The 25,240-nt window shown below is 39.9% G+C and overlaps 1 protein-coding gene across 1 annotated transcript; it reads left to right on the top strand.

The window, feature by feature from the left end:
• Positions 1–988: 988 nt before the first annotated feature.
• On the top strand, positions 989–24,977 carry LOC138706802 (uncharacterized). The gene is made up of 6 exons (XM_069836525.1): positions 989–1,436; positions 1,524–1,649; positions 6,940–7,059; positions 10,121–10,313; positions 20,128–20,329; positions 22,626–24,977. Exons 1-6 carry the CDS (start codon positions 1,087–1,089, stop codon positions 24,386–24,388), a joined length of 2,754 nt encoding a protein of 917 aa, XP_069692626.1. The 5' UTR covers positions 989–1,086; the 3' UTR covers positions 24,389–24,977.
• Positions 24,978–25,240: the final 263 nt, after the last annotated feature.

Below are 25,240 nucleotides of genomic sequence, written 5' to 3'. Positions count from 1 at the left end.
TCAGCATGCTGGTCTCTTACGGAGAGGGCCCGGGTTCGATTCCCGGTTGGGTTGAATTTCCTGGTTGAGGTTTTCTGGGTTTTTCCTCAACCGTAAGGCAAATGCCAGGAAATTCGGGCCACAACATCCCTGAATATCACCGGCCTCATTCATCACCGAAATCATATTCATAACAAATCAGTAATACATATACAGTCGCCATCTATTTCACAACAATAGAGCCAGTCTCAACAATAGTACACAGGCCTTCGGATTTCAACCAAAGTTTAACTCGCGATATGACCAAAGATGTTAAAGCGAGTATAAATAACAGCGAGAGAGAGAGAAAAAAAAGAATTAAAATTTAATTTCGAATATCCAAGAGAAAATATTTACGTAAAAAAACTGTAATGAATAATAAATAAGTTTTGAGAAGACAGTGGCATTACGTATTATTGCAATAAAAAAGAACTGATTTTAATAAGTTGGCTATATTAGAATAACAATGTTCGCTATATTAGAATAACACTCGATAATATACTATTTCCAGATAAGAATATGAATCGATATTAAATAGGCTGGAGGTAACTGCTATAATGCAACACGTAATTTGAATCATCCGCCATATCCGGAAACTGCGCTTATCAAAGACGTTTTATGAATAAGTGCCATCTTTTGGATTTATACGTAGAATCTTACAAATATTGCGTCATCTGGTGTTCAAATTAACAACTACCAGATACAATTTTGCGACACCTTTTACGACATCCCTAGCAAGAGGTTTGCAAAGATCATAGAAAGAGAAGACAAAACACTCCTGTATCTGTGAAGCTTTTGTCAATTTTGTTTGTAATGCTAGTCTTTTCGAAACAGAATTTAGTCAGAACGGTCCAATAATTACTATAATATGTATTTAAATGTTTATTAACAAAATACTTGCGAAATTGACATTTAAGTTTGTGTAGAAATAAACCATGCTTCTGTCGCTTTCTACATGTCTTTCTTTACTATTCTACCTAGTTGCACAGCTGATCGGTATGACAAAATGGTTGGTTTGCTTCGGATGGGAGTTGGATTAAATTGTCATCGAAAATCCAACTCGGTGATATGGACGAGACTGGAATACAAGAAAGGCTCACGGTGAGATGTGTTATGTCAAGCATGATCAAGTCCGAAGTGTCTGGTGAGGTGGTGCTGAGGGGACAGACAGATCTCCCCAAGTCCAGCTGTATCTACTCTCCAATGGAGCTAGTCCGAAACTGCAGGAGCAATGACAACGACCCAGCTGACAGGACTAACGAAAGACTGGCCACCAACAACGATGGCATCAATAATCCATCCAATGGCATCGAAAACAAGCAACCAAGCAACTCGAATTGCTCTGTGAATAAGTTGAACACCAATGGCCTTGACAACAAAACCAGCAAGATCAAACAGATTGTTGAAGATGCCATCAGGTACAGTCAGTCATAAAGTTCACGCAACACATTAGTTCTACTGTTTTCTGATATTTTATTTATTCTTTTAATTCATGTTGCTTTCAGTCCCGCTTCTAAGCAAAATGTAATGAAGATTCTGGACCAAGTGAACGAGCTCTCAACAGCTGAAAAGCTTTTACTGTATCTCAAGTTACCAACTGGAAAGAGTGGCAGTGTGGATCCATTACGACAGTAAGTTGATATTTTTTAATTATTTATGACGTGAGTACCGGTTAGTTACGATTTTAAGGCAGCTGTAGTGAGTCACGGTAATCTGTTTTACCACAGATTTTGTCCAGTGAAAATTACAAATTTTTATTCTATTTGTATTGTATTTTTGGTCCAGGGAGAATTTAGTTTTTTTTTTTTTTTTTTAGAAAACACTGTAGGTTAGTCATTTTAGGGTGAGTATACAAGCGTACACGGGCTTACCTACTATTTCATTTGGTGGAGGTCTTCCAGATACGGTAGTCATACTTTACACTGCTGCAAACTTTCCCTTTTCATTGAAGGATCATGATAAAAGAATTAAACAATGTTAAAATCAGATTAGCATATATTTTAGAAACCCAAAAAAAGTATACAAAGGGAGTGTCGCTGCAACGCTGCTGCAGACATGAAGCAATATGAGATGAGAAATAAAGAATGGTAGAATTACATTAGCGTGTATTTTGAAATCACAAAAAAGGGTTATTTTTCTTGGATCCAAATTGCAATATCTAGCTACAAATGGAATATAGGCGTAATATATTTTCAGCACCTCTGATACTGAGAAAGTACAGTCACAGTCTAATGTCATACAGTCACGAAGCTTTAGGTAATTTTTTGTATTTCTCGCCATACAGCGCTCCAAGCGATTAGCAACTGAGAGTACTAGGAAAAATAGACTGTGCCGGCACTATTTCGCATTGTGTGTGATGAGGTGATAGTAGCGATCCTAGTGGGTAGCAAGTAAAGTTCAACTGTCATTGGATGCATATTCCCTACGTATTGAGCTTCATGACTGTATGTACTAGACTGTGGTACAGTTGTCTATTGTTGGTAAGCATGATTCTCATAAAAATGGTTAACCTGTACTCAAATATTATAGTCCCATGCAGTAAGCTTAAGCCCCTTTGAGGATCACTGAATGTTTTATAAATTTATTGTTCTCCAGACCGTGATTTAGTGATTGTGTACGGTCATGTGTTCAGGCTACTTCATATAGTACCCAGGTCATATAGCTCGTGCAAGAAACGATTACTGATAAGCAATGGTGGCGTTGCTGTCTGTTTTGATGTATGTATGTAGGCACGCGGAGGGACGAGAGGTGTGGGCTGATGGAAGTACTATCTCTTCGTAGCAAGAGAAAAGTTCGAAGATAATTAAATGCTCAACGTATGTTTACAAATGAACTTGTGATACAAGACACGTATTCACATGCAGTGGAACAAACTAAAGGCGTAATGTAACTATCACAATGCAAGACTAGTTCTATCGATGTCATTTCTCTTCCGACTGTACTCTTGAATATCATTCAAGCTATCTCGTGACCTTTCCTCTCGCCCACTCTTCCTTATCGCAGTGTTTCATTTGCATTCCTTCCGTCGGTATTCCCTGCTTGCGAGACGTATAACATGAGCAGGGTGTAAAGAAAATAAATTTTATTTAAAAAATCAAAATGATTTTCTTTTATTTAAATCAGATTCTTTGATTTCAATAGAATTGTGTTAATTAAATTTTTGCTTACAAATCATTTGAAATTATTCTCAGATTGGTGTATGCTTCATTTGTTTGTGAAGTACTTAGGATGAATAGTGAAGAATCAATCTACATGCTGTGTCTTAATATTACGGCATGATACATTAAAACATTTTGAACCAGATAGCTGAATACAGCAGAAGCAAGAGTTTGTAGCATAAGAGAATTCTGCAACTTATTTTATCTGTCTTCTTTCTGTTTGGACGACAAGGGACTAAACTGACTTCGCTTAATTTTCAGAGATGATTTCTCAGTGGATAGCTGATTCCTAACTAATGATCTCTCTTGTTTTGACACTGAAGGTACAAACAGATGTTGCAGTGTTCTAATTTTTTTCTCGATTTATTTTTTATGCTGTTACATTTCCGAACATGTAACTTCATTGTAGCAATGAAACCCTGCATTTATAAACTGCATGATTTGCATTTAGTTTTCCACTTGAAGTGAGAAGTTTTTTTAAATTCTCCTCATACTGGATCAAGTTTTCGGTCTAGATTACACATTTTAAGTTAACAACAACCTTTTGCTGCATTTACACAAGTAGAATATCTCAACACATTCACTAAAGTGACTTTTAGGAATATATTTATGATACTCACTTTCATGTGTTAAATGTAAGCTAAGTTTGTAACTAGTACCTAGTTGACTAGTTTCAATTTAGTGGTAGCCATCTTCAGAACTAGTGAGGTCCTTGTTTTGCTGGGAGGTGCGTTTATGAAGAAACAAGGCCCTCACTAGTTCCGAAGATGGCTACCACTAAGCTGAAACTAGTCAGCTGGGTATTTACATTTAACACATGAAAGTGAGCATCATAAATATATTCCTAAGTGATAGTGTGTACCGGTAATCAAGATGTATAAAGTGACCTTTCTGTTTCTGTTAACAGGTTACAATAATGTCAACATGTTAGTCATTTCTTATGGTACCAATACTTCAAAATTGTGGTATTTTATGGTACGGCAAAAATAAAGTTACATAAAAACAGTCATTTACTGCCTGCAACAATGTTTCCTTCATGTAGGATGCTTTTAAAATTAATTGTGAACAACAGATTTAAGAGTACCTAGCTATTATTTTATAATGTATTTTCTTTAAAATTAATTTTTTGAACTGACTACACCCCAACTCTGGCTACTAGCAACAGGCATCTATAATGAACACCGATCAAAATACCCCTCATTTCTCGTGAAAAACAACAACTGAATAGACTACAGTGGACTATGTTGTCAGCAAACAGCTGGATATATTAAGAAGATTGATTGATTGAATTTTTTGAACTGAACATAAGCCTATTCCAGTGTATGGAAAAACCTTAACATCAGAAGTACCATTATGATACATGGCCACAAATTTTCGAATGAGAAGTTTGTAATTATTGTTGATGAGGTAGACAGAAATTTTTACTGCAGCTTGGCCTACGTGTTTATTTCATTTCATGTGGTTGTGTGTAACAGAATATCTGCTCTATTACACAATTTATAACTGTCCTGCCTTTCAGGACCGACCAGAGCTCGAAGTCACTTTCATTTTCCAACAAATTCTATAGGTAAATACTTATGTTTTCGATATTTTGGACGTTCTGCATCACTATGTTATATCGACCCACTAATTAGCATCTTCTTCACCAGATTCGCTGTAAACATGTACAAAATATGATTAAGTTACTGCATCTCGGTAATAAAAAATAATTGGACTATGATGTTTGTTGAATAACTCAGTCATTGTTGAGTGGCGAGTTCTTGGCTTTGTTTCAGGCAGCTTTAGAGGAAAAAAATTGCAATGCAACAATATTAATGAAATTAAAGTGCTGGCAACCATCTGGCAATTGAATTGGTCAGTAGGAAAAGAGCCCATCTATACTTTTTCAAAAAATGGTTTTATTGCATTAAAATACAGCCCACTAATTCGACTCCAAGCCTTTCACAGTTTGAAGGAAGCTTTTCTGAAGCTTAGCAGATAATATAATTGATAGGTATTCAGTTTTTCTCCCATCTGTAGATGGGACCTTTTTTCTACTGATCTATTTAATTCTTACATTACATTAAATTGAACAGAGAAATATAATGTAACATTTATGTATTTTTACACTAATATGCAAATTACGGTATTTTTGCGTGATACCCTGACACAATCAGCCAATTTATGGCATGGATACCATAATTATTGTACGGTTGGTATCACTGGCAAGTTAATGCTAGATGTTAAGTCAACAATTACATAAAACAAACTAAAAAGAAACAGCAATTTGAATTTGAACAGCAATAAGAAAGCACACTGATTTTAATTATTTACCTAGTGGAGCTGTGGGGATGAAGATAAATGCAAACAAGACGAAGACCATGGTTATTGGAAGAAAAATAAAGAAGGTAAACTTGCGAATACTAAATGAGGCAGTAGAGCAAGTGAACAGCTTCAAATATTTGGGATGTACTATAAGCAGTAACATGAGCTGCTGCTAGGAAGTCAAGAGAAGGATAGCAATGGCAAAGAAACCTTTTAATAGAAAAAGGAGCATCATCTGTGGACCTCTGGAAAAAGAACTAAGGAAGAGATTAGTAAAGTGCTTTGTGTGAAGTGTGGCATTATATGGAGCAGAAACATGGACATTACGACGAAGTGATGAGAAGCGAATAGAAGCATTTGAAATGTGGATATGGAGAAGAATGGAGCGCGTGAAGTGGACAGACAGAACAAGAAATGAAGCTGTGTTGGAAAGCATGGGATAAGAAAAAATGATGCTGAAACTGATCATAAAGAGGAAAAGAAATTGGTTGGGTCATTGGCCGAGAAGAAACTGCGTACTGAAGGATGCACTGGAAGGAATGGTGAAGAGGAGAAGAGTTTGGGGCAGAAGAAGATATTATCAGTTGATAGACGTCATTAAGATATATGGATCATATGCGGAGACTAAGAGGAAAACACAAAATAGGAAAGATTGGAGAATGCTGAGTTTGCAGTGAAAGACCTGCCATTTGGCAGAACACTATGTAGGTATATATGTATGAGTATATCTGTATCGTTAAGTCATAGGATGTATTTGTAAATTACTACTTCAGAAATTGATATAGTAGTAAATATAATTAAGATAAAAATAATTCAGTAATTTTTATCGTAAAATAATTTGATTTAAATCAGTTGTTTATATTATAAAAATCAACTGATTAAAATCTTGATTTAAATTATAGTGATGCACTCTGACTAGGAGTGGAATTATATGGTACCCTGTTGCCACTGAGCAGAATGACGAGGTGGAATATAATGTACGTTGTAAGATACAGGAAATATGCCATACTCAGAATTCGAAATGGACTGTATGTACATGAGAACAATGAGAATGTTTTTAAAGTGGCAACTTTCATTCAAGTAGTCGACTTGTGGAGTGTGTGAGTCAAGAAGGGTAAGAGAAAACAGGAAAGGAGATCCAATGACATACTGCCGTCTCTGGGAATATGGAAACGTGATGTGGTCTGCATCATTTCGCAATGCAGAATCTTGCTTTTGTGTAAAGGTTTGTCTCTCTGTGGACACAAAGCACGCAAACTCACTGTGGTTGGCCATCTGATCTATTAGCTAATAGTAAAGATTGAAAATGTAATGTTTATCAGTTTATTTATGTATTTAATTGCTTATTTGTGTATTTATTTAATTTCTTTTATTGATTTTTTTTTTCATTTTTTTAATATTAAAGTATTATTTTGACAAATTCGATTTCGTGATTTATTAACTCTGCCCTGTTTTGCAGACCTCTTAACCCCCTGGGCAGCCGCTTTGAGATCCATCAGACTATAACGTGGATTCGCACGCATCTAGAAGAGGACCCCGATGTGTCGCTGCCAAAGCAGGATGTGTACGACGAATACATGTGAGGACTCTCTTATATTGACTGAAGCTGATCGTCATTGATAATGAGACTTTCCATCCCAATCTCATTCAACTTTAGATGAAATACCACTATGACGTACAATTATAATTAGTAAGAGGGAAATAGTTATGACAGGTTTTGGGTTAGAATTTTATTGCAGCAATATAATGATGACCCAAAGACGTTATATTATATAATTCAGAGTTCAGAATAGTTTTCTTTTAACAACAACTGAGTCCAGAATTACTTTTCAAATATGCCAACTGGATAAGAAAATTCGCAAAGTACCCTATTTCCTACAATCTTCCAGTTGCTTCCACTGTATTATTTTTGTAAAAGCGCAGTCTGAAGGGGAACATCGCTGTGGCACACTGGTTTGTCATGCAGAATTCACTATCAAGATTGCAACCGAGTTAACAGAGTCCCTGTATTAGAGTCTGCACACACAGACATTGTGAAATGTGTTATCATAAGTACTACTTTGAAAACAGCTTTTCTTAAAGCACTTGAGCTTTTGTGTGTTCCGAGTGTTTTTTCTGCTGCCGTCTTTCTCCTCCATTTTTGTACTCTTTCTCTAGTATTCTCTTTGCAGCAGCAGTCTTTCATCACTTAGACACTTAGTGTTAGTATTCTCCTTCTCATAATTATTCTTGTTTCTTTCTCTATCCTTTTCCAAATAATTTGTCCATTTCTTTTCATCTTCTTTCTTTTCTTGCTGCACATTTAGCCACCCAATTCTTGTATTTTGTAGGCTCAGCCGTCTCTTAATCTGTGGCAGAAACATTGAGACCCATTATGGGCTTCACTATGTATTAGGTTAGGTTAGTATACAGGTGTATTGTAACATCTGTGACATGTCATATCCATGACGTCTTTTTTAAGACAAATATTATGTAAATAAATACAATAAAAGCGTAGTCGTAAGTTGGTTGGAATTATCGGTTTGTCCTATCTGTTCTTACACATAGTCCACACAAGGGAAAAAAGCTATAATTCGTCAGCTTATGAAGGTAATCTTTCATAACGACTTTCATGGAGGGAAGAAACTGTCCTCATCTGCTCATTAAAAATTGTAAATAATGTGATTAAATTTTATAGAAGTGATGAGATTGGCTGGCAGGCTCCTGGTAAACGTGACTTCGAATCCGTGGAAGATAATCGAACTGGTGAGAGAATCACCTGCAGGAACATTACCTTGAAATGAAAATAGATGGAGGTCATGCACGTTTTCAAGAAAAGTTCAGTACTTCTCTGTGAAGTCCAAATTTTATGAACTCAGACCAAAACACTACAAATGTCTTTTAATGATTGGTTGGGACCCTATCATTACTTCCAGAAATTCTGGCATAAACCAAACTACTCACTACACTTTCAGAAGAATTATTAAGCTTCTTTTGTAACAAATGTTTCAACATGTACAGATCCGGAAATAAAATTTCGGCCACTTGAATTTTCCAAGTTCCAGTTATAACATACTGGAACTTCGAAAATATTGCTTACTGGGCATGTGCAGTATGTTATAAGTGGAACTTGGAAAATTCAGTTGGCCTTAATTTTGTTCCTGGGCCTGTACTTACTTCATTCATATTTTTTTGTACATTTAAAGCTCACCTTGAATGTTTTGAATATTGAGTTGAAAACTAAAAACAATGTTTGTTTGTTTCCCACCACAAATGAATTATATCCACCGATCCATTCAATTGTTTCAGGCTAATCAATTTCGGTATCTTTTTACTCAACTTTTGGTGCAGTGCTGACAATAAAACACTTAAAAATATGTAAATGCTTAAAAAAATAAGTTGATATTAGAAAATACATGAGTTTTATGTTCTACTGCAGAGAAAAGTATTTCCCAAATTTCAATTTTAATTTTTCCGAAATTCCCACGTTTCACGGATTGGCTGAAATGGATTTCTTAATTCCTTGAAAAAACGTTCTGTGAACACTCTCCTGTTTATAATCTAGTCAAAATGTATGCGTATAAGATTCTGAAGAATGTTTCTTCTCAGCATTAATTCAAATAAGTCTTTACGAGGTATTGAGGGCTGCTTCTGCTGGTCATCACCCAGCATAACATACCTGTGCCTGTATTTGAAAAAAGGCGCGCACTTGCAGTTAAACCTAGTATGGGATCTGAAGCCTACACGTTGTTTTGTATTTTGGTCACCAAAATTCCATGCAAGTAAGTGTCGATTTTTTAAATCTCAGTATAAAAATGAACTTCATAATAGAAATTTTATTTTAAATTCAGTAACTTCGAACGTTATTATTACAGTATTGACATCGAATAAATTAATTAAACTTTTTATAAGCCAAAAGTACATACTTTGGATAGATTTTCCACTTGGAATTAAAAAAAAAATATTTTGCTTAAACACAACATAGAACGATCTTCCCTTGCATCGCTCCAACACACCACCCGGGTGTTTATCAATCACCAACTTCCGCTATGTATTTACTGTTACTGCGGATTTCTGAAGTGCAGACATCTGTCTAGTGTTTAAAGTGTAGAAACACCAACTTCAGCGACTTCGAAAAATATAATTTTTTTCCAGCTAGATTGACTGTGCACATATACGTCGGTAATCTTAGTACACTGAATCCCTACACCGGTCGATTTTGAATACTTTTTCCCTAGGTGTCTGACAATCAGCATTGTTATAGAAGAAGATCAGCAGGGAACCCATTCATCTTCAGCTACTCTACCATACTTTCTTTCTTGGCACATCTTGCATCGTCCACCTTGATTACTCTTCCTGATGTTAAGTGAGGTATTATCTGACAACATTTTTAAGAAGAACTCTTCATGTCCGTTTTGATTTGACACCGCACGTTTTATATCAAACTATCTGAACTTACAATACAAGTGGATTTTTATTGGTTACATAAAAATTGCCTTAAGAATTGTTTATTATTGTTGCTCATCATTTATAAAACACAGCTGATTTGACATGATTATTTTGGAAAATAAAAATTTTCAGCTCGTATGATGGAAATGTGAGCAAGCTAACAAAGTGATGTTTGTGGAATAGGTCGCCCATGTTGAATTTCTTGGTTGCAGTGGCTACTGCAATGCCAACGCAATGAAGCCCTTGTCAACTGCCGACTTCGGGAAGGTTATGAAGCAAGTGTTTCCAAGAGTCAGGCCTCGCAGGCTCGGCACTCGCGGAAATTCTCGCTACTGCTACGCAGGAATGCGCAAGAGGATGAAGCTGGAGGCCCCACTTCTGCCTGACCTCAGTGAGGAGACCAAGGTACACATCTGTGGCAAAACTGCTTGTTCTCATTCAGTTCCGTATTACGTTTTATGTTAGAAACTTAATGACTCGATATCCCTATGTCTCCCAGAGAAGACTAGGGCCTTTACAAATCCCCAAAGAAAAAAGTGATAGGGAGTTAAATTGCATGAATAACGAGACCAATGTATCATTCCTCGATGACCAATCCACTGACTCTGAAATGAGTTGCTAGATAAACGTAGGGCTGCTCTACGGCTCTGGTGGGATGATGTCATGAGTTGCTAGATAAACGTAGGGCTGCTCTACGGCTCTGGTGGGATGACGTCATGAGTTGCTAGATGGACGTAGGGCTGCTCTACGGCCCTGGTGGGATGACGTCATGAGTTGCTAGATAAACGTAGGGCTGCTCTACGGCTCTGGTGGGATGACGTCATAAGTTGGTAGATAAACTGGAGGGCTGCTCTACGGCCCTGGTGGGATGACGTCATGAGTTGCTAGATAAACGTAGGGCTGCTCTACGGCCCTGGTTGGATGACGTCATGAGTTGCTAGATAAACGTAGGGCTGCTCTACGGCTCTGGTGGGATGACGTCATGAGTTGCTAGATAAACGTAGGGCTGCTCTACGGCTCTGGTGGGATGACGTCATGAGTTGCTAGATGAACATAGGGCTGCTCTACGGCCCTGGTGGGATGACGTCATGAGTTGCTAGATGAACGTAGGGCTGCTCTACGGCCCTGGTGGGTGACGTCATGAGTTGCTAGATAAACGTAGGGCTGCTCTACGTCCCTGGTAGGATGACGTCATGAGTTGCTAGATAAACGTAGGGCTGCTCTACGGCCCTGGTGGGATGACGTCATGAGTTGCTAGATAAACGTAGGGCTGCTCTACGGCCCTGGTGGGATGACGTCATGAGTTGCTAGATAAACGTAGGGCTGCTCTACGGCCCTGGTGGGATGACGTCATGAGTTGCTAGATGAACGTAGGGCTGCTCTACGGCCCTGGTGGGATGACGTCATGAGTTGCTAGATGAACGTAGGGCTGCTCTACGGCCCTGGTGGGATGACGTCAGGAGTTGCTAGATGAACGTAGGGCTGCTCTACGGCCCTGGTGGGATGACGTCATGAGTTGCTAGATGAATGTAGGGCTGCTCTACGGCTCTGGTGGGATGACATCATGAGTTGCTAGATAAACGTAGGGCTGCTCTACGGCTCTGGTGGGATGACGTCATGAGTTGCTAGATAAACGTAGGGCTGTTCTGTGGCTCTGGTGGGATGACGTCATGAGTTGCTAGATAAACGTATGGCTGCTCTACGGCTCTGGTGGGATGACGTCATGAGTTGCTAGATAAACGTAGGGCTGCTCTACGGCTCTGGTGGGATGACGTCATGAGTTGCTAGATAAACGTAGGGCTGCTCTACGGCCCTGGTGGGATGACGTCATGAGTTGCTAGATAAACGTAGGGCTGCTCTATGGCTCTGGTGGGATGACGTCATGAGTTGCTAGATAAACGTAGGGCTGCTCTACGGCCCTGGTGGGATGACGTCATGAGTTGCTAGATAAACTTAGGGCTGCTCTACGGCCCTGGTGGGATGACGTCATGAGTTGCTAGATGAACGTAGGGCTGCTCTACGGCTCTGGTGGGATGACGTCATGAGTTGCTAGATAAATGTTGGGCTGCTCTATGGCCCTGGTGCGATGATGTCAGATACTTGTCTGATGTGATAGTTTCCCCATCTGTAAGGACCTCCTTCTCCATTGCAGAAAACAAGGAAGACAAGATCTTGCAGAGTTTTAATATCCAGCCATTGGCAAAAGCAACAACATCCAGATCCAGATAGCACATTCAGCTCTTCCTCAGTAAACACAGTTATGCCTACTGGATCTAGCATTTATCTTGAAACAGACTTCATCTGTCCATAAAACATTTTTCCAGAAATTTGGATCTGTCCCCTCTGGTATTAGGTACAACTCATAAACTTCTGGCTGCTAACGTCATGAAGAGAATGTAGAAGTTTGACTGGTAGGCCTTTCATCATGCCTCTTATATTAAATTCTTGAAATTTTAATCTTTGCAGACACATTCTAGTTGATTTGTGTGGACTTATATCATAATGCCAATTTTTCTTAATTTTCTTCCATTCTGACACTTTCAGGGCCATCAAATTGAGGAGCGTCCACAATATTACCCTTCCTTTCAAACTTAAGATGAATAGTTTGTTTTTGGAATTTTCAGTAAGTTTATTTATAGGTAGGTTAGGGCCAGACAGTGTTCTTGTTAATGTTGTACAGTCAGCATCCAATAAATAGCTGCCACTTAAGTTTACATGAATGATATGAAAGCGGGATCATTAAGATTAAAACAATTCTCTCACCCTGACATGCCTCTGTCTTATGTTGTATCACTCTTTTTGCTTGCTTTGTCATTGTATCGTGCTGTTCGGAATTAGGATTGTTTCAACAGATGTTTTTTCAATTTTTCCAATCTATTCGATGATACAGTTATTATTGCTCTATATCCAAAGTTGCACTTGCTTCCACTGCTTGAAATCTCCCTAGATTAATTCGATGGGACTTGGCAGTAACCCAAGAGCTGTGTGACCATTATCTGATAACAGCTAGTCGGTGAAATATGATTTATGTGTTTCCTGGATTCCAATTATGTCACACAATTTTGTTTTTGGTGAATTTTTCATATTAACAATGCTGTTTTATGTATGCAGTTTGTGTATTACAGTATTGCATTGTCGATAAGTAGGTTGGAATTGTGGGATAAGTTAGAAATTAACATTGTTGTGAGCCATTTTGTGTTATCAGTCCAAGTGCTTGCTGTGAATAAAAAGTTGATTTATTTGTATCTCTGTATTTTCGAAGATATGTGAAGTAAGCTTCATGTTTGGAGTGTATATCATGTTCTCAATTAGAATTCCTCTATTAGATTTAATTTTTACACACCTAGAACCAAACTTCGTAATTCTTCTTGGCTTGTACATCTCTCTTGAAAGTTAATAGTGTCTTGTAATTTGGGCAACAATTTCCTTACATTGGAACAGAATTTTTTTGAATGTAGAAATTTTGAACAGTACATTGAATAAAACTTACCAAATCGTATTTTTCAGTAATTTTCTTGGAGGCATTGCGTTTCTTTCTGGGCATGTCGAAGTCCCTACCTCCTCATATTTCTTTTGTTCTTTTTGAAATTCTAGAAAATAAACATACTTATAACCTAGTTACTTTGCTAATCCTTTCTCGAGCTTCTTTAATTTCTTCATAGAATGCTGCTTTAAATCCTTCTTTATTCTTTGCTTCCTTTTTCATGAAATCATACATATTACTAACAATTTCTCAGCTTTGACTGTGTAATATTTTGTCACACTTTCCAAACAGCCTACTCCCATACTTGTATGCCACCCTATCATACGGGATGCCCCACCTCAAAACAGCATTCATCATCATAACGCCAAATAGTAGGCAGAGGCACAAATGACATGTGAATATGCACGGCATTACCAACAAAATAAATAGATAAAATAAAGCAGCATAATTTGATATTGTGTGAAACACAATCAGTCCAGTGAGTAAGCTTTAAAACATCGACCCTGGCATCTGCTGTAACACAACTGAACTAATTTTATGGCAGTAAAAATATAAGTTGTCCATTTGTAAATTTATGATCCATGCCAACAAAACTGCAAATTAAAGCAGGGAAGCAGAGATTGGCTATTGTTGATTCCTCATGCATTGTTGGTTAAATTAACAATCTGTCTACTCAGTTACAACAATTTTAATCAGTCTGCTAAATTGTTACCATTTCATGATGATTTATAGGTTTTCAGTAAACTGACTGGGTCATTGCCCACTTGGTATGAAGTAAGTCTCAATTGGCTGTTAAAAAGATACGAAACTTTATTTTAAAATAAATTATTTTCATTTGATTTTGTATATGTTTAACTTCGCTCAGCGACTCACCAAGTTGTAAGGAGGAAATCACGAAAACATTCACTTGGAAAACTATACACCAGCTATCTTTTTAGACATAGCAAAAGCTTATTGACACATTGGATTAGTTTATAAGCTGACACTGGACTTCCAAACATCATTATAAAGATTATTGTTTCTTATTTGTCAGGCAGAACATATCAAGTAAAAGTAGGATTAACATTGTCGAAAACCCATGACATGAAAGCAGGTGTTCCACAAGGCTCTGTACCTAGTTCACTTCTCTACAATGTTTACATAGCAGATTTACTAGCAACACCTGAAACTAACGTGGCTCAATAAGCTGACAATATTGTACTGTATTGTTGTAAATCCATTGCATGCTACAGATCAATTACAAGAACATATCAACTTAATAGATGATTGGTTAAAAAATGGACAATATTGTTTAACGTTGAAAAGACAAAAGCAGTATGTTTCACACAATTGTCACTAAAAAGAGTTCCCCAGATATGTACTAATGATCATGTGTTGGAGTAGAGGAACAACGCCAGATATCTACATTTTCATTATTCAAAAGGCAAAGCCATGAGTTGTATGTATGTATGTATGTATTTATTTACACTGCAAGCGGGCAAGCACCCGGTGGCAGTGGTATATACAATATTAACAATACACAATAAAATGATAAGCAAGACACAATAAAATCTACAATACACAATACAATTTACAACACATATACAATTTTATACACAATACAATAAGAATACACAATACAATTTAACACAATAATAATAAAACATAAAATAAAATACCTAATTTTACAACACAACCTACATAATTATGTATAGGTCCTACATAAGTTTCAATGGTCTTTCACTTTACTCTCATCTCATTCCCTGTAGTGGCACTATGACGCATTTCACTGACACTTTAGCACACATTTCACTGACACTCTGTAACACATTTCACTGACACTATAGAACACATTTCATTGACGCTATAAATTATCACTGATCGGAACTATTCACTGCACTGTAAAACCATAACTTCACTGACTCACCTCGCTTCACTGATACAACAGTTCAAATAACTCAAATAATTACATCCTTATGCACACTTATAAACATAACTACATTTAAACTAAACATTTCTAGTCTAAGGCCCTCTTACACGCTATTTTTAAATAATTTACAATTCAAAACAAGGAAGTAAACTCGTCAGGCTAGATAAATACATGTCACCTTAAAAAATTAAATGTTGAATGTCACCTTAATTTTAATTTTCACTTTATATACAACTTTTTAAATTATTCTTGAATCTCCTTAAGGAACGACAGCCTTCAAAGACCGCTGCAGGTAGGTCATTCCAATCATTTATAGTTCTATTTAAAAATGAGAATTTACCTACATCCGTTTTCTGTTTCCCACATTTGATTTTAAAATCATGATCATTCCTACCATAGTACGTTGGCTTTTCTAACCGAGCCGTTATGTCTACCCATGCTTTCTGACCTAGATGTGCTCTATACAATGATGTTATTCTAGTTTTCCTACGTCTGTTTTCCAAAGTTTCCCATTTAAGTTCTTTTATCGTATCGTTTCCATCTTCTCTTTTACCTTTAACAAATTTAGCTGCCCTATACTGGATTCTTTCTAAGGAATTTATCTGATATATTCTATAGGGATCACAACACGTAGTTCCGTATTCCATTAACGGTCGCACTAACGTTAGATACGCTATTTCCCTCGATTTGGGGCTAGCCTTTCTCAAGATTCTCAAAATAAAGTGAAATGCCCTCCATGCTTTACCCGTAACATTATCAACATGCTCTCCCCAAGAAAGTTTGGAGTTTAAATACACTCCTAGGTATTTACAACATTGTTCTTGCAGAATTACAACACCACTGAATTCGTAATTAAGACTAGTTTCCTCTCGGGTTTTACAAAATGTTATAGATTTACTTTTAGAACCGTTTATTTTCATCCTATGCTTTAATGCCCAGTTATAAATTTTATTCAAGTCTGTTTGAATAGCATCTACATCTGAATTATTTCTAATCTTTCTATAGATAATGCAGTCGTCTGCAAATAGCCTCACATTTGATGTAATATCCTGGCATAGGTCATTTACGTATATTATAAAGAGTAATGGACCCAGAACGCTGCCCTGTGGCACCCCTGAACTTATATTTCCAATTTCCGATATTTCATGACCTACTCTAACTCTCTGGGTTCTACCTTTTAAGAATTCTTGGATCCATAGCACCACTCTTTTATCTATTCCTAGCCTACTTAACTTATCTATTAATATGTCATGTGGCACCAAATCAAATGCTTTCGAAAAATCAATCACAACTGCATCGATTCTTCCGCCTCTATCTACCTCTTCAGCTAGATCCTGAACCAGCGACGTAATTTGACTATCACATGAGAAGCCTTCCCTAAAACCATGCTGGCGGTTGTAAAACCAGTCTTTCGCATTTAGAACATGACGAATATAATCCGATATCAAATGCTCCATGACTTTACATACGACAGATGTAAGGCTAATCGGTCTGTAGTTTCCGACATCTAATTTATTTCCACCTTTATGTATGGGTACCACTATAGCTGATTTCCAGTCACATGGAATAGCTGCATTGTTTATGGAAACATGAAATATACGCATTAAGTATGGAATTATGGCCTCGGAACCTAATTTAAGAATCTCTGTAGCAATAGTATCTGGTCCTCGAGACTTCCGATTTTTTAATTTCGTTATTCTCTCTCTAACCCCTTTGGAAGTTATTTTGAAAGTCGAATTTGGTTCACATTCACGGTCTGTGACACAACCACTCCTATCAGCGGGATTATTATTATTATTATTATTATTATTATTATTATTATTATTATTATTGAAAACCGAAATGAAATAGGAATTTAATAAGTCGGCCTTTTCTTTGTCATCAGTTATACTTTCTCCGTTCTGATTTCGTAAAAGCACTACTCCTTCATTTTTTCCTTTTCTCCTGCGTACATAATTATAAAACTGTCTCCAACTGTTACTTTCATCTTCTTTTAAAATAGTTTTTAGAAAATTTTCCTGAGCTAACCTTTTTTCACACTCAAGTTTCTTAATTAATTCTATATATTTTTCCCAATGCTCATGGCTTCGTTTACGTTTGCTAAATGCGCTCCTTGTCTTTTTCTTTAAGTAGCGAATATAATTAGTGTAATATTCTGGGTCCGGATTTTTCTTAAATATTTTAGAAGGTACACATTTTACTAATGCTTCGAAAATTATACACTTAAATTTATGCCACACATTTTCCATATTTCCTTCAGTCCTTAGAAAGTCATCATGCTTTTGTCGTAGAAACGTTTGTAATTCATGGACATCGGTTTTGTTAAAATTCCAGACAGACAGTGGACTTGACCTCGGATTTACTGTGTTTTCCCAGAAGATTTCTAATAAGACGCTATTGTGATCACTTATTTTATGAAGACTTTCAGAGTTGACAAAGAGAGAGACAGGTCTTAGTAGGTAAACATCTAAGAGGGCATTGTCACGCGTCGGACCATTTACTACCTGCGTGAAATCTTTACGCCAGATCAATTCATTAACAAGGGTCTGTGCATCTGAATTTGTACCTGAAATCCCGTTCCAGTTAATTTTCGGGAGGTTTAGATCCCCAGCAATTACTACGTTTCGGTCTTCTGATACTGTATTAAGATATTCATTTAGTTTGTGCAAAGTTAAATTGTTTAATTCACTGGGTGGTCTGTAACATGCTATTACATCTAAGGTTTCCCGCTCATTTCTTATCTGAACATTCAATATTTCAACTTCCTCATGTATCCACAGAAGATTGCTACTTATTTCTATCTTAGTACAAACGAAAACTCCCCCTCCCTTTTCACTTCTATCCTTTCTGAAGACTCTATAATCCGAGCTAAAAATTTCCGAGTCATTTATGTCTTCCCTAAGCCATGATTCCGTCGCAATTATTACATCTGGATTATAAACATCGACCAAGTTCCAAAACGGAATAAGTTGAAGAGTACAACTTTTCCTCCTGTTAAAATCTGGAGCAATATCTACAAATATAAAATTGTTACTTTACAGACTCTTGATCCTTCAGATATAACATGCTGCTCCGCCATGTCTTAGAAAATAAACTGTACCGAGGACTGCACAGATTCACGAGAACGTGGGTGTGGAATATTTATCTGTTATTTTGAAGCTTCTTATACAGAAATTGTAGCTTACTCACGCTTTGACAAGAGTCCAAGCCCACAGTGCGGACAGTACAGGACTCCTGAAGTTGATCATTGTTCTGAGTGTGTGTATGGATGTTTTATAAGTATGTCAATTTTATGTTTTATATCTGTTATTTCACTGTCCTTGAGTCTTTGTTCTTCTAATTTGTTAGGTGAATAATGTAATAATTTATGTTAAGAATCACGTGCTTAGTCAGAAAATCCGGAGACAGCCCTGAACCTCACAAGTGATACCAACAAAACACCACTTATGAGGCAACTAGGCCAGGAGTTAATGGGGTAGGATGGCCAGTTCCTTTCCCCCTCCATTGCATACATTGCCGATTAGCTACATATACAAGGTGTTTCAGAAATAAGTGCCGATTTTTTTGGGGGTGATAGGTTGAGTCTGGTTACTCATTTTAAGAATGGGAACCTGCTGTCCCTGATGAGTCGCTTTTATTCTACTGATGCCGAAGTTGGCATAGCGCACCCTGGGGGATAGGCAGCCGGAGGTGCTTTGGAATGAAAGAGGGAACAATACGTACAGGGTAGGCTACTTTTTAACATTCCACAATGGCATGGGGTTCGAAGCACAAGATGTTTACTTTGGTTAAGAAGAGAAGACATGAGAGGTGAAGATAGTTTTATTCAATTTACATTTACATTTACTTGAACGTGTAGGTGTTCAAAGTGTCCTGACGACACAGTTCCATTCATCGGACCGAGGACTGTTGGACAAAATGTGCATTATCGCGAACTTCGCCTGCAGCAGCAGCAGTTAGTGCCACTAGGTCTTCCTCAGCGTCTACCAAAGCCTTCACGTGTGCCCACAAATAAAAATCAAGAGGCGTGAGATAAGGTGACCCTGCTGGCCAGTGAACTGGCTCACCACGACTATTACATAGTTGAAAGGTGGCATAGCAGTGTAAACAAATGAAAGAAGGTGCTCTTTTCAATGCTGGCTACCTAACTTCCAGGCGAATAGACAGTATGTTGACATTGGATAGCGAGAGAATGGATCATCGCGGACACCATGTTCCTATGCAAAACATAATCACCTAGGCACAACCGTGGTCCTAAAAAATTCGATACTTATTTCTAAAAAACCCTGTATAAGAATGAAAAAAAAAATAGGACTTACATATCATCTGTGCAAACAGTCTGTGCTTCTGTTCATTATTGTTAGCTAATATTGCGTATTTTTATAGAAAAAGTCCCACTTTCTTGATGATAATACTTCAGAAGGCGAAGAGAGATGCACAAATGATATGCCATTAGAAGATACAGTAAATCATAGCGAGCTACAATACTTTTTCTGAAATATTCCCAACCACAGAAAAGAAGTCTAATCTGACAAGAAAGCAGGAAGAAAAGAAAGAAGTTGGTTGTGTCCTCTGCTTACAAAGGGATTTGTCTAAGACGGCATTTTGCGCAATTATTTTATTTTATAAATTTTCATGTTTGTTTATAAATGTATAACTAAACTTGTAACAAGTTATTTTATATAACAAAATAATCACTGAACTATCCTCTTTCAGAATTTGCATTGACTTTTTGAGCATTTTGGAAATATGCATTCTGCTATCAGTACGTTGCTAATCGCTGTGCTTCGAAGTGTTAAGTATTGCCATTTTTCTGCATGTTGCAGCTGGGTGGTGAATCCTGCTCCGAGGATGAAGTGGTGTCGGCAGCTTCCTGTCTCATCTGCGAGTGGGCGCAGAAATTGCTGGGTGTCACATTCAAAAACCTTCGTGAGCTAGCCTGCCACCTCGTGGAGAACCTGTGTGTCGACTCTCGTTCAGTCGCTGCATTCACAGTTCTGTCGGCCAACAAGGCAGCACCAACCAAAGGTGGGAACACGTTCTATTTCATTCTATTCTATTATTAAAACAGAGAATTTTCTTTCTTTTGGAGAAGCTCCAGTACAAAATTTCACATCGCAAGTGTCTTCACTTATCAGTTACAGTGTGTTATCATTTAAACGGAAATATTTGTGAGAAGTTAATTGGCTTTAAAGCCACAACACAACTCACTTCCGTAGAAGCAACATTGGCAAAAATTCTGTAAACAAAGTCCATAGGTTTAGCAGGGAGGCAATGTGAGAAATTTGCAGTCCACAAAAGTGTGGTGTAAGTTACAACTGAAATTGGTTGTAAAGTCTGGTATGGTGTTGTATCCTACTATTTCATACATTATAAATATGGCTGCAAAAGGGTACCTGTCGGATACAGGGGGGAGACCATTAATCCTTCTCATTGAAGGCTTTAAGGAACCAACCTGGACAAATACCCAATGTCCCATCCCTACCTTCCCGTGGTGCAGCTGTTAGTAAGCATGATTTTACGAGCTGAACTAAAGGGAGGGGCTACTCATCAATTAGCACTGGTCAGCTTGATGAGTTAATGACTGAATTTGGTATAATTTTCCTCTATTCAATACCTAATTCCCTCTTTACCCTTTGCTATCCAGTCCTCTGACTGAACTCTTACTTTCTTCGACCCCGACGGCATTAGAGCATTTGAGGCCTAGGGGTTCATTTCCCTTTCCTTCCTCCTCTTCCTACTTTTCTGTTCCTAGTGCTGACCTGCTATGGCACTAAAATCGTCCTCCAGTGGCTTAAGGAGGGAAAGCTGGTGATCAACAAGATCTCCCAACTAGGTCTAGTAGACCCATCAACCAGCAGCAGGTGTGGTCCTCCAGACATTCTGGGGGTTGTGTGTGAATGAAGTAGCCACCAAAATGTTAACATATGGTGTTCACTTAAATCGGCTACAACTTGCCATTTTCATCTGTGCTTCAGTGGCTGGCCATGATAATATCTTTGAAAAATACTGGAGTGCAAGAGGTCAAATGACTTTATTGTCAAACGCCTGGCATTAGAAAACAACAACAACATTATAAGTATAATAATGATGACGTATATATTGGCTGATTGCGCCTGTAATAAGGTTATGTTCATCTCTTTTATTTGTAGTATTGTATTTAAGGGACTGTGACAAAAATAGTAATGAAAATATTTTTCTGAACTCTGTTATCATATTACCTTGCAGTTGGACAGTTTGTAATGTATTTTTTGTATATAATGTGAGAAGTGTTTTTCCTCAAGGCAATTCCAGTTTTTGCCTCAGTATGAATTGCAGTAGTACCATTTTAGTAAACAGATTGCGCTAGCAACAATCTTCTGTTCCTTCACCTCTATGGTACTTAACCTGAAACATTCATTATACTCAAATTCCGTTTTAAAAAGGAAACTTATTCATTCTTTATGAACTCTTATGACTCATCATCACTAGCCCACATACGAGACGCGTCCATAAAGTAACTTTCCCACTCACCCCACAGCTAGCAAACCATGTTACGCGAAGCGACTGCGTGTACGTGATAGAGTAATGTCCTGGCATGGCGCATGCGCTAGCGGAACTTCCCGAGTGCTCTCAGTAGCTTCGTTGCATTGGTTGAAGATGGACGTTCCTATTCCAGCTCCCGCCGCGTGAAGTATGGTCAGTGATAAAGTTTTTGAATGCACAGGGCATAGCACCGATTGAAATTGATCATCAGCTGTGCCAGGTCTATGGGCCTAACGTCATGAGCAAGCAGATGCTGCGTTGCTCCACAAGGTCGTCTGTGATGATGGTTGGCCTTCCACTGCGCTCCTCGTCATGCACATTTTGGCATCCTGCTGAAAATTGTCTACAGCAGCAACGCACCATCTGCTTGCCCATAGACCTGGCACAGCTGATGATACATTTCAATCGGCGATATGCCCTGTGCATTCAAAAACTTTATCACTGACCGCACTTCACACTCAGCGGGAGCTGGAATAGGAACGTCCATCTTCAAGTTCCGCTAGCGCATGCACCATGCCAGGACATTACTCTATCACGTACACACAGTCGCTTCGCGCAACATACGGTTTGCTAGCTGTGGGGCGAGTGGGAAAGTTACTTTATGGACGCGCCTCGTATTTCATAAACTGTATCTTGATCTAACTCTGATCGACTTTTGTATTAGCAGTATTAGTTTCCTTTCACTGTGTGTATATGAGCTAATACTAATAGTTTTTGGAATGTAGCAGTGGTAACTTCACTTGTAATTTGTAAGTATGGTGACAATTTACTTGGAATACTGGCATTCTGTTTGTTGTAGCAAGCCTTCCAGCAGCTCCTCCCAGCAAGCACCGTGAAACACAGCTGCAGCTACAGCGCAAACTGCAAGAGCGCGAGGTGATCCGTGAACAGAAACGCAAACTGCAGGAGCTGAGCAGAGGCAAGGGCAAGCGAGCCAAGCCATCTCAGGGAGACAGCCCCGAGGGACTGATCTGTGATAAGCCGGCGCGGGGGCGCGGCAGCAAGCCCCAGGCAGCAAGCCGGCGGTGTAGCAAGCCGCCGGTGGGCGTTGGCGTTAAACTGCTGAATGGCTCAGACGAATCGACAAGTACAAAAAATCCGCCAACCGGAGAGGGCAAGTTGCCCATTCCACGCCTCAGCCAAGCGTCCAAGCAGCTGCCAAACGTGATCATCATTCCATCGCTGCTGCAACCCAAGTCCCCCAAGAAGAAGTACAAACCCATCCAGCCCAAGCCGGAGGGCGATGCCATGAGTATCGGGTGTCTGGAAAGGGACGCGCTCGATGACTACCTGCACGGCGGCGGCAACTCCCAGGAGCAGGAGGAGGAACTGGCGCGCTACTTCCAGCAGGAGCCCGACAAGTCGGACAAGCTGTCGCAGCTGCGGCTGCTGTTGGAACGCAACCTGAACAAGGAACCGGCACCGCCCAACCCGGCACCGCCCGGACCGGCGTCTGCCAGTCTGTCTCTGTTGTCCCAGCGCAGTCAGACGCGCGCGGCCAGCAAGCCGGCGCTGCTGTTGCCCAATGGCGGAGCCGGGGCGGGACTCGGCTCTCGGCGTCGCGTCAGCTTCGAGACGTCGGTGACGGAGCACCCACACGACTCCGTGCCGCCCAGCCCAAACACTCGACGCCGAATATTCAGCTTCACGCCCATCTCCCCCGGGCCGCACTCCCCCCTCGGGACTCAGCGGGCTCCCTCCAAGCCATCCAGTGCCAACGCCAGTCCGTTCGTGTCGCCGCGCAACACGCCCGTGCCTCGGTCCCGGCACAACTCGGGGCAGCACCGGCATGCCAAGGTCGTTCGCTCCAACTCGGTGAACAGCGCGCCGCCTCGCCCCCGCCCAGTACAAAGCGGCGACCTGTTCGCGGTGCCCAGCAGTCGCCAGGCCGTCGCCCCACCCATGTCCCCCCTGTCCATATCCGCGCCACAGTCCCCCATGATTCCGTTCCAGCCGCTGCTGACTCTGCCCGACACCTTCCCCACCCCCCCGCTGGCGCAGGAAGTGAGTCAGTTCTTCCCCGAGGAGCACGCCCTCGCTTCTTCTCAGAGATCGCAGTCGGTGCCGCTGCACCGCATGGCTTCAGCACTCGTGTCGCCTCTGGCCGGACCCGCACACGACTTTGCCCCCACGGCCTTCGACATCGGGGCCTTCACCCCGTCCGCCGCGAGCTCGGTGGCGCCTACGCCGGTGCCTAGCGAGTTCGCGGACTTCGTGTCGGCAGGCGACGCCTCGGCAGCGGACCTGCTGATGGAGGACGGCGCGGAGACGGGGCTGAACTCGGAGAGCCTGAGCCGCATTTTCAACCTGCTGGACGACGTGCAGCAGCGCGGGGAGCTGCCGCAGCCCTCCCGCTCCTACCCCAACACTCCGCTGCCCTACACGCGCGACCCCGTCGTCACGTCCTTCGCCGCCGCTCTGCCGTCGGACGGCACGGTGTCGCGGTCCTACCCGTCGACCCCGCTCGTGGGGCTGCCCTCCCTGGACGAGGAGCTGGCGCTGGACTCGCTGGACTGCGACTCGCTCACGCAGCTCGTGCAGGAGGTGAGCTCCGACAACTGACTCATTCCAAAGAAAGTGCAATACCCACTTCAACTGCCATCGCACATACAATATTGAGTGTCGTGTATTTTATGATATCCGGGGTCGTACTAACATTCCACGGAGTGTGGCCGGGCTGGCTGTGCTGCATAGCGGACAGACTTGCCACCTCTGCTTTTATTCAATGCTTAGGTTAGGTTACTTTTATTTCAGGGAGAAGAGCGAGTAATAGTGGCAACACTGCAGTAGCGTGGTGCTCTGGGTCCTATTTAATGGTGGTCAAGGCCTATTCTATGGCTGCTGCAGTGTTGCCAAATAGTACCTCGCAGAAAGGGGGAGTGTACCTGTTTCACAAATGTTTGTTTATGATGAATTGTTTATATGTACTTTATACAATATGGACCATTGTAAACTGTCGTGAGTCTAATGAACTAACAAATATAAACTGTGATAATTTTAAACTGTGGAGTGCAGTAAAAATATAGGAGAATACACAAATTGTAATATAATTTTATAATATTGTGTGCGTGCGTGCGTGCGTGTGGCCGTGAGGGCTGAGTCATGTGCCTGCTTTCATTGTTGTCAGCTTGTAGTGTCATGCGTGCGTGTGCGACATATTTTCGAGGTAGTGTTTTATAGTTTGTTTACTGCCACTGATCTCTTGCAGCCACGCACGCTTGTTTTATAACGACCAGAATAAAGTTAGAATGCCTTGCACATGTTGTTTCATTATGGTTCCCAGCTTGCTCCCAACTTAATGGTGTGCTCACTAATCGATATTATAGACAAATGGGAAGGACAAAATGTTTTGAGTGGTTGAGTTGCATTGTAAGGTAGAGCCCACTTGGTTTTAATGGTCATTGTGATTAATTT

The sequence above is a fragment of the Periplaneta americana genome, chromosome 9 (genome assembly GCF_040183065.1).
Source record: "Periplaneta americana isolate PAMFEO1 chromosome 9, P.americana_PAMFEO1_priV1, whole genome shotgun sequence".
NCBI lineage: Eukaryota > Metazoa > Arthropoda > Insecta > Blattodea > Blattidae > Periplaneta > Periplaneta americana.
Note: the sequence above shows the minus strand (reverse complement) of the source record. Positions and strands in the feature narration are given on the sequence as shown.